General features: G+C 31.7%; 1 protein-coding gene across 1 annotated transcript in view; it reads left to right on the top strand.

Moving 5' to 3' along the window:
• Positions 1–12999, top strand: part of LOC111035657 — a 43418-nt gene extending 30419 nt beyond the window's left edge. The window contains exons 3-4 of the mRNA XM_022317354.1: positions 8472–8697; positions 11523–12999. Of these exons, the coding sequence (XP_022173046.1) occupies positions 8472–8697; positions 11523–12192 (896 nt within the window). The 3' untranslated portion in view covers positions 12193–12999. The remainder of the gene's footprint in view (positions 1–8471; positions 8698–11522) is intronic.
• Positions 13000–13211: the final 212 nt, after the last annotated feature.

Genomic DNA, 13211 nt, shown 5'->3' with positions numbered 1-13211 from the left:
GAGGAGACGGGAGGAAACTGTCTCCGGCGCCGGACAATGTACATCAATACTTGTGGTCAAAGAAAATAAAAGAGAAAAAAAATCGAAATAATTATCACACTTTCGTCACGTTTTATTCGATCTGAATATTTGACATATTTTTTAATGATTGTGCGAATGACACACACACACACACAGAGTACGCCAGTACATACCTACACATACAAAGTAACCTAATTACGGTTCGAATAGAATAATGTATACCCGCGTATATTAATACCACATATAAATCATTTGAAAAACCCTCAGACTTTTTTATAGCAATCCGCAGTGGTATACACTACTTACATAATTATATACAACGTGACACTCACTATGCGCGACTATAGTAACGGTATCGAAAACATACAAAATGAAACACTAGATCATTGGGTTTTTTTTTGTCTAGGATATAATTTTAGGCATGACTTATTATTATTTATTATTGTGTATCGATATGGACAAATCAACATTCAACAGTAAGAATTCGACGAATTGAGAATTTTAGATTTTAAATTGTACGTAATATTTACACCACCCCCCTCTCCCTAAACAAAAAAACATATTTTTTCCATTTGTTCATACAAGTTGTAGATAGTACATTTATTCTATGATTCTGGGTCGAACGAGTTAAGTTACAGATTTTACAATAATATGCCCTATTTTTCGTTGGACACTTTTTGGAGTGGTAAAAATGTACTAAAAGTTTCATAAAGCACATCAATAAATTGCAGGAAACTGAACATAGATTTTACTCTAGAAAGCCAGTATTTGAATTTCCCAATTTAAAAAAATCACGAAAAACAACAACCAAAAAAACAAGATAAATTTATTTAAGCAACTATTCGTTGTTAACGAAATCTGGACATTTTTTAGATATCCAAGTTTTTTCCACTCAGATTCTTTTTATGAACGCGACAATACTTTTTTGGCCCTCCGACAAATGTGATAGATGTAATAAAATAAACTAAAACCAGATTTTCTATCCATGTGGTATTTAAACTGAAACTAAATTATGAAACGAGGTTTTATTTATAAAAAATACATTCGAAAGGTTGATAGATGTGCGATTATATGTCTAAATAATATACATATATAAAATAAAACGTGTGTCCACAGCGGGGGGTTAGCTGAAAAGCTTTTATAAGGGGTATTTGGTTTAAAATTAATTTGAATGATTGTCATTTAATAATAGTTCTCTTAAATGCAATCATGATTTCTGAAGTTCTGTCAATTTATATACTATTATACATTTCTCAGATACATACAACTATACTGAATGAGTGAATAACCTGTGATATACCCTTAGGTTAGTACTATAATGCATCGAGTGTTACATTTAGTATACCTAATATTATTTGCTATAATATTAAATTATAATATGATTCTAGAATTTGCCCAACAGTAACAATGGGCATTGAAGTTAAATGATAATCGTAAAAAGGAAAAGGGAAAAAACAAGTGAACGCTACACTTTCATCAATTGTTTCTATTAACTATATGTTTATTAGATGCGTCAAATAATACGATCACGATTTGCAATATTAAAATGTTTAGTTTTTGATTGATTTTACTTGTTCGAGTCAATTTTCAAAGAGTTTTAATTTATACTTTACCGAAATGAATAACAATAGTTTTATACAATACTACGTCCGTTTGATGTTAAGCACGATTTTTTCACTTTCTATGTAGTTTCTACATTTTCAACTCAAAAATAAAAAAAATTGGTGGATGATAATAAAAGATGATCAAATATACATTTTAAATAGTTTCATAACATGAACGTAGTGTTTATAATTTCCATAAATATCTGTGCACTAGCGATATATTCAATCACGTGGTGTATATATTTTTTTTTTTTTTTAATTGATCCTGAGCCCGGCAACTGTGGCCATTAGCTATTAGTAGGTACTGTAGGTTTTTGTATTGATGGTTTGTAGGTTTTTGGAACGGTAGGGGGAACACGTGNCATACATACATACATACATACATACATACATACATACATACATACATACATACATACATACATACATACATACATACATACATACATACATACATACATACATACATACATACATACATACATACATACATACATACATACATACATACATACATACATACATACATACATACATACATACATACATACATACATACATACATACATACATACATACATACATACATACATACATACATACATACATACATACATACATACATACATACATACATACATACATACATACATACATACATACATACATACATACATACATACATACATACATACATACATACATACATACATACATACATACATACATACATACATACATACATACATACATACATACATACATACATACATACATACATACATACATACATACATACATACATACATACATACATACATACATACATACATACATACATACATACATACATACATACATACATACATACATACATACATACATACATACATACATACATACATACATACATACATACATACATACATACATACATACATACATACATACATACATACATACATACATACATACATACATACATACATACATACATACATACATACATACATACATACATACATACATACATACATACATACATACATACATACATACATACATACATACATACATACATACATACATACATACATACATACATACATACATACATACATACATACATACATACATACATACATACATACATACATACATACATACATACATACATACATACATACATACATACATACATACATACATACATACATACATACATACATACATACATACATACATACATACATACATACATACATACATACATACATACATACATACATACATACATACATACATACATACATACATACATACATACATACATACATACATACATACATACATACATACATACATACATACATACATACATACATACATACATACATACATACATACATACATACATACATACATACATACATACATACATACATACATACATACATACATACATACATACATACATACATACATACATACATACATACATACATACATACATACATACATACATACATACATACATACATACATACATACATACATACATACATACATACATACATACATACATACATACATACATACATACATACATACATACATACATACATACATACATACATACATACATACATACATACATACATACATACATACATACATACATACATACATACATACATACATACATACATACATACATACATACATACATACATACATACATACATACATACATACATACATACATACATACATACATACATACATACATACATACATACATACATACATACATACATACATACATACATACATACATACATACATACATACATACATACATACATACATACATACATACATACATACATACATACATACATACATACATACATACATACATACATACATACATACATACATACATACATACATACATACATACATACATACATACATACATACATACATACATACATACATACATACATACATACATACATACATACATACATACATACATACATACATACATACATACATACATACATACATACATACATACATACATACATACATACATACATACATACATACATACATACATACATACATACATACATACATACATACATACATACATACATACATACATACATACATACATACATACATACATACATACATACATACATACATACATACATACATACATACATACATACATACATACATACATACATACATACATACATACATACATACATACATACATACATACATACATACATACATACATACATACATACATACATACATACATACATACATACATACATACATACATACATACATACATACATACATACATACATACATACATACATACATACATACATACATACATACATACATACATACATACATACATACATACATACATACATACATACATACATACATACATACATACATACATACATACATACATACATACATACATACATACATACATACATACATACATACATACATACATACATACATACATACATACATACATACATACATACATACATACATACATACATACATACATACATACATACATACATACATACATACATACATACATACATACATACATACATACATACATACATACATACATACATACATACATACATACATACATACATACATACATACATACATACATACATACATACATACATACATACATACATACATACATACATACATACATACATACATACATACATACATACATACATACATACATACATACATACATACATACATACATACATACATACATACATACATACATACATACATACATACATACATACATACATACATACATACATACATACATACATACATACATACATACATACATACATACATACATACATACATACATACATACATACATACATACATACATACATACATACATACATACATACATACATACATACATACATACATACATACATACATACATACATACATACATACATACATACATACATACATACATACATACATACATACATACATACATACATACATACATACATACATACATACATACATACATACATACATACATACATACATACATACATACATACATACATACATACATACATACATACATACATACATACATACATACATACATACATACATACATACATACATACATACATACATACATACATACATACATACATACATACATACATACATACATACATACATACATACATACATACATACATACATACATACATACATACATACATACATACATACATACATACATACATACATACATACATACATACATACATACATACATACATACATACATACATACATACATACATACATACATACATACATACATACATACATACATACATACATACATACATACATACATACATACATACATACATACATACATACATACATACATACATACATACATACATACATACATACATACATACATACATACATACATACATACATACATACATACATACATACATACATACATACATACATACATACATACATACATACATACATACATACATACATACATACATACATACATACATACATACATACATACATACATACATACATACATACATACATACATACATACATACATACATACATACATACATACATACATACATACATACATACATACATACATACATACATACATACATACATACATACATACATACATACATACATACATACATACATACATACATACATACAAACATACTTACATACATACATACATACATACATACATACATACATACATACATACATACATACATACAAACATACATATTACATACATACCTAATATATACATACATAATACATGTATATTATATTCGATATATGTATAATATTGCCTGCAAAACTTAGCTCGTAGCTTCTGAGCCGCCGTTACTTTATATTATGCATGCCATTACAAGTACCTATACTGTAAACACATAAATATACATTGGTATACTCATTATACAGCGTAGATCAGTCTAGAAAGTTTGGAAGCCCAAGATTATTCGTATACGGTGGCCTGGTTGATCGCGCACGGTATCTATACCTATGTGATAACATGCCGCGATTAATTTAATTAACCATTTGTTTTATGTAAATATATATATATATATATTTACATAAAACTACACAAATGGGCTTACCTACAACTGCTGCTAAGTATTATTGCGGGTTGACTTTTCAAGGAAAATTTAGCGTCTCCAAACTTTCTAGACACGCAGCTGTTATTGCTTGCTTATTATAAAGTTACCTGCGTATCGCATAATATTACACACTACTGTTTCCGACGCGGATGAATCGATCAGTATAATCCCCACCGATCACGTATTGATTGTTTTTTATTTCTTGTTTTGTTGTGCTGTATACATTTTTTCTTTCGTACGCGTCCCGTCTACAAGACTACCGTAAGACGTACACTGTTTTCACAAACCAACCCTATCGGTTACGGTGCGTTGCAGAAACACTCCTTTCTCTCTTTCTTTCGGTGTAATATATAATATGCTAAAAAAACAACGGACCCCAATGTTTACACATACGCGCGACAGCTAGTAGATAGCAGAATACCTATAATACCCATGCTGCTATTCAAGTATCTATATATATATACTATTGTTATACCCGAATATAATTGGTTTAAGTATGCAAATAGTGCGTGTATATATGTATAGCAGAAACGTTATTCGTTATCCTTAATTTTTAAAAAAACAATTTTTATTATACCTTTAAATGGGCACCTACGAATAATGATATCATGTATTCAATTTAAAATCGCTAAGCTGACAATTAATTATAATGATTATACACCGTCGAATAAAAACAAATAAACGGAGTAAACAAAATTTACTTTATATGGGTATTGCAGGGTATAATAGATATATACGTCGTGTCATATGAAAAGGCGTGTATTGATGTTATTTAAAGATCGTCTTAAGTGGGAAAATCTTAGATCGTAGGACCCAAGTGCGAAATTCTGCGTGTAAAAGATAGTTTATAACCTTGAGTCCTTGAGTACACGGAAATTGTACAAGAACTGTATTTTAATAAATATATTTTCATTGTATATACTTAATACTTATACTTATAATAATATTATACGTATAATATGCATTTTGTTTATTCATCAATATTATAATATATGTACCGAACCTATGTATAAGGTGAAATCCAGCGCATAGATTAATATTGTACACATATAAGGATTTTTTTTTTAATATACAGATCATTACGCAAACAAATGACTTAAAAACACGGAACAATATCCCACGAGCAAACTGATGTGCGTGCACTGTACGCATGAAGGAGAACTATACGATTTTATAATATTATACGTTCTACAACGTTTTAAAACAGTCCGTCATCGTCATTCGAAAAATGCAATATTATAATCATATATTTGCATTTCAGGGAAATATCTGAAATCTACATATCCGTAACATTTGTATAATATATAGGTACAAGTGTATCACTCCTACTTATACGTCCGGATTTGTAAACTTAATATTTTACCACGGGGCTTAGGCCACGAGAGAGAATTTTTTATTCACAATATTATATAAATAACACTTTTTACGTCAAGTATAATATTATACAGGGTGATCCCCCAAACACAATCAACGCTGAATTCTATGCTTTAACTATACGTTTATTCAAAATCTAATATTTGTAATCCCTTAGTACACTTCTGGATCATACGCATTAAATTACTTAGCTTTTTTATTACTATGAAACGGCGGTACATAACATTTTTTTTTGAAATAAGTACGATTTTTAGAATATGTAAGAAGTGTTTCTAAATTCAAATGAACAGTTTTCGCGAGTTATCAATCTTTATTTACTAAAGGTAATAATCCGTGATAACAAATTTGGAATATGATATGAGGGCTAATGGTTATTCTGCATACAAGTATAATACAACATAGAGGTCGATATAGATATTATTTTACGATAAATGAAGAAAATAGAGTTTTTCCCCAGTCATTAACGCTGTTGACCAAAATATCAAATGCATAGTTAATCATCGTTATACACCAGGTACTCACGTGAATCCCAAATAAGATTAATTGAAACATGGTGGAAGGTGTTTATCAAAATTTAAAACGATGTATTATTATTATGTATTATGTTATAACGTCTTATTTGTTTTTGCAAGAAGTATTTCTGAGACATTTACTGTTTCACAACTATTGTCGCCCCGCGGCAGGCACAAGGTTTATTGTTGAAATCAGTCTTGCAGTGACAGCGCAGACACCCTTAAGCCCCGCAACACAACTATACTCCAGGGTGGAAGTTAGAATCCCCAGTTTTCGAGCATGTATACCGTGGAACCTGACTCTTTCAGTCACAGACAAATAGTATAATTATAATTTATAAATATCGGGTATCCAATTAAGCTCGTTATTGTTATCAACATTTCCCATTACATACGGTTATTAACTGTAATTACTAAAAAAAATCACGATTCCCAAATTTGTAGGAAAATAAAGTTAATGACCGATGATAAAAGTTGCACAATCCGATATATTTCAGATAAATTAGAATTTATAAGAAAACTATCCAGTTGACAATTTACGGAAAATAAGAAACTTGTTTTTTTCAGAACGTAACATCAAGATAAATTAATACAAAATCTCAGAGTTCAAAATAACAATATGTCCTTAAGTTGGATTTTTAGCTATTTTTAAAAATATTATAATTATTTTTTAGCACCAGAACGAATATTCAAAATATCTGTCGACGATAACGACGATGACGACGAGGATGATATCGCAGAAGGCAGTGGTGGCGATGTGAATTTCACGACACCGGCGGAGCCGATGAGTAGCAATGCCCCACAGACTGGCCCGAAAAAGTGGCCGACCGAAATCAACATCACGTGCTACGCCGCCGGCATGCATCCCGAGCCGTCCATGAGCATTTGGGTGAATGGAGTGTACGTATTTTGTACTATTTAACTATCTACTACGATATACTATTATTGCTTCTTGTATATTTACACTTTATAGGGTTGGTACTTGCGACTTTGGTTTATGTCGTTTCCTAAAAAAATAATCTTTTTTTAATATGCCTCCAAAGTTATATTCCTACTTCCACAAACCCCAATACTACCACAATTACTCCTCTGCCCTTCTGCTCTCCGCATGTCCTTATACGCCGAGATTATAATAAAATAATATACCACGCGTGCCCGTCGGCGATGTCGACGACAAGACGCGCCCTGCAAACACCCGAAATAATTAAATTCAATATACCCACGGGTAAAAGCACTATAATATTATTATATTTGAGGTCGAGGATTTCTTTGACATTAAGTGGTTTCCATTTTTCGCAAAACAGATCGCTCGAGAATGTAGCAGTGCGTATATTTTATAAATTACTTTACTCCGCCGCCGTCATCATGCGATCAGAAACCACGTTATTTGTTCTGCATTTTATATCTGTGAGTTTTAGTGAAATCGTATAGTGTGCAGATATTTATCTAATTGTTATAATATACCTATGGTGTTATATTATACGTTTATGTTGTATAGGTATTATTTTATTATGCAGATTGGACACACTCACTACGTTTACAGTAAAATGATCTGAAAAAAACACCGTTTAATTCTATTCTGCAATTTTAACTACGAAATTACGCACGTTTTTTTCGAGTTTTTCAACACCGGTGACGTTCATACGTAAAATTTAATACATACAATAGTCACCCGCTATAATATAGGTAGAAAATCGAATAGTCTTGATGTACCGTAAAAAGTTACTTAAAAAATAGCCTATCAATAGAAAGCTGTTAGTTAATGCAAAGGAAAAATCATTCGAAATATGACATGCTATTTCTATGATATATGTACAAAATAGTATCTATTCTTTTATTAGTGTTCATGAAAAATTCAATTTCATAATTTTATACGTGGAAATTACAAATCTATGGCATCTGTTATGTCAGGAGAGTAATGAGTTTATTATTTTATCACTTATTTCCCTACTACCAGTAACAAACGTAAGCGCCAAAACAATATGAGAAAAAAATTAATCGTACAGTGCAAAAGTGCCAAAATCCCAGGTACGTGACATTGTGTGCTTCATTTCTGTTACTAAATTTAAAACTAGGTGTATCTTTCAAAAACACCACACGTATAATCTTAATCAACAAAAGTATTATCTAATTACGATAGAGTGTCAAACTTAGATATAACATTATATTGTTACTAATTTGTTAATATTTATAATAAGTTATAACGTAGTGAGTAGTGAAAGTTAATTTTATAAAACTAGTTGCGTATAAAGGAGTTTTATGCGTTTTCCTTAATGAACAAAAATATAGATGTTGACAATTATTATGTAACGAATTCTTGATTGTTTTCAATATTTTAAAATGTATAAAATATTAATAATGGTGTGAAAGGTGTTTCTTTTTTACTTCTTTGGCGCTTAAGTCATATAGCCGGTACCACCCAAATATCTTATTTACCATCAAAAAATAACTAATACATTTTATAAACGAATCAATTTAAATGTAATTTATTTCAACATGTTTGGCAAAATAATTGTGTAATCAACAATCGCACAGACAATAGTGACTGTATACGGATAATCCAATCCAACCTATCTCTGATGTAGGAAATAACGTTATTAACTATTTGACGTTATGTGAAATAATACTTTGTACGTGTAATATTCAGTCCAGTGAATATAATATAGTTTAAACACCCTTCGAACGTAGATAAAACAATCTACGTAGACTGTGTGGCTGTGTAGATTCGTTAGTCATTGTTGTCGTTTTACCCGGATTATTATCTTTGGCGGCAACAAAATAAACATGGTGGTATATGGCACACACTGCGCGCACGCCACACATTCTCTCTCGCACACACAAACCGTATTCAATTACAAAATACCAATTACGTGGGTTAAACTACTTTGTAATTATGAGGGTAGTTCTTTGAGCGAAAAATACACGTGTCCTGATCGTAAACACGTTAAAAACTAATAACATTTTTTTTATAGAGATGTAAGGTTATTCGAAAAGCATCAGCTGCGTATATTGAAGATATTCGTTAACTTGAAAATAATACCATGGTATAAAATTTCAAGTATAATATCAAAATTGTGTTATAAAAATGTGTAGAAATGATTTCTGGTGAAAGTCGATCTTGTCATGCTGCATAGTTTATACTCTGATTGCGGTTTATTTGATGTGACAGCGATAGGTACACTGTAATAACTACGATAGCGATTTAAAAGGTTGAATGAATATAATGAACCAATGAAATAAAAATTATGTCAGTGGTACTTTTGATGAGTGTCAAATAAAATCACAAAATATGTATTTTTTTTGAGCATGTTTCTGATGATTGTAAAATGTGGTCGTTGATCTATTAAAATTGAACAGAAAATAAAAATCTCGTCTTTTTGACAAAATACCATCGTTCTTTGACTTATTGTAATAATTTACAATTTTATCCATGCAAATATTCTTATAATATATTTGAACCATGTTTGTAAGTTGAGAGGATTTCAGTTCTATAAATTATAGTTTTAAAGTTATAATTTAATAACCGTTTGCTTTTGAACTTGATACTTATGAAATACGATTCCTAAACCATTGTTTAAAGAGAGTGTCAATTTATATGAATAGAATAATTATAATAAAATATTATATATCATAACTATAATGACATAATAATATAATATATACAGAGCTACTTTATATCGATCGATGGTGTTTTCATTCTGTGTTATTGATTTCTTTCCGAGCAGGTCGTTGGATTCAGTGACGTCGGTGGTCACTGAGGACGACGGGGACAACGACGAGAGCAATGATGGCATCGCAGCACAGACGACCACCGCGACGTTGACGACATCGACTGCGACCACGACCACGACGACCACAGCCAAGCCAAAAGCGTACAGGAATCGGTATAGGGGCAACCGCGAAGAAGAGTACAAAAAGTACGCAGTGAGCGCCACCAGCGTGGTGTCACTCAAGGACGCCGAGGAGTACCGGAACAGCAAGTCGCATCAGCACCAGCGTCGGCGGAACACCGTGGACGTGGAGTGCCGGTTGCGCGTGCCCGGCGACGGTGCCGGAAACGGTCACTGGAAAGCTGACCGGTCGCCGGACCTTTACTACTCCGCCCGCAAGTCGGTGGCCTACAAGTACCGCAACGACCTGCCGCCGCCCGGTGACGCGTTCGCCGCCGTGTCTTCGGCGTCTTCGGTGGCCGACGATGACGACGACGACGCCGACAACTACGGAAATGGCGGTGACCGCGGCGCAGACAATGATAACGCACTGAACGCCCAAGGCTCCGACAACGACGCCAATTCCGGCGCCACCAGCGTCACCGAGTCCTTCTCCGCCGTCGTCGTCCGGTCGGCACAGATGATCGCTGCTGTAGCCTTCGTTACCGCTGCCGCCCGACGTTAAGTCATGTGCGAAGTCTTCGCTCCTGCCCCGATCGCCTTCGCCACCACAGCCTCCGCCCCCATCGTGTGTAATGGTATTAGTGATAGTATTGTATAACACTATGATAACATTGTAATATTATTTGACGTAGTGATGCCGCACAGTGTAGTAACCCAATTTCCTGCGTGTTTTTTTTTTCATTTTGAACCGACGACATGGTAAGCTCTGTTTAACCACTACTACCTATAAAGGTACTCCACGTGTCACCATATCGTTAATTATTAAAATATATCTACGATTTTGTTGTTCTCCCGGCCCCCGCAGACGGGATGCTCACAATTGCTTCACTTGAGTGGGCGGCTAAATCCAATTAGCTGGCCCTCGGACCACATCTAATTTTGGCCAATCAACAAGTATCACATGCCTGGTTTCCCGTTCATCATACTGTCAATCACCTTGTTTCCGAGAGCAGAGTGTGCCCGAACGCTTACCTTCCCCTCTGCTCCACGGAGCTTTTCGTCATGCTCTTTACGGCCCATTCCCCCCCCCCCACTATAACCCATCCTATAATTTTATGACTCGGACTTCGTATAGGATGGCGGGTTTTACTCGTTATAATTGCATACACGTAATTATAACACACAACAGTATTAAGTTGTTGATTTCAGATTTTTCGACAGAAATTGAGTTTCGTTTTTATTGCGACTACTTTAGAACGGTTAATCGATTCTTCATTTGAAAAAAACAAAATAGATTCTCTTTTTAATCAAAACTTTTTGTATTTATCCTTTTAAATAAAAACAATTTAAAATAGGTAGTATGATTGATAACATTTAAATGATAATTTTTAAATACAATTAAACTAAAAATGTGTACCTATGCATCATTAATATTATGATAAGTCGTTGAAAAAAATATTTAAATGAAAAACCACACGATATCAAAAGTTTTTTTTTTTAATCGAAATCCCCTATATATATGATCCGGGCATAGCTTTGGTGGATGACATCCAAAACGATTTTTATTAACTGCAAAAATAT

This window comes from Myzus persicae, unplaced genomic scaffold, assembly GCF_001856785.1.
Source record: "Myzus persicae strain clone G006 unplaced genomic scaffold, MPER_G0061.0, whole genome shotgun sequence".
NCBI classification, from domain to species: domain Eukaryota; kingdom Metazoa; phylum Arthropoda; class Insecta; order Hemiptera; family Aphididae; genus Myzus; species Myzus persicae.
Note: the sequence above shows the minus strand (reverse complement) of the source record. Positions and strands in the feature narration are given on the sequence as shown.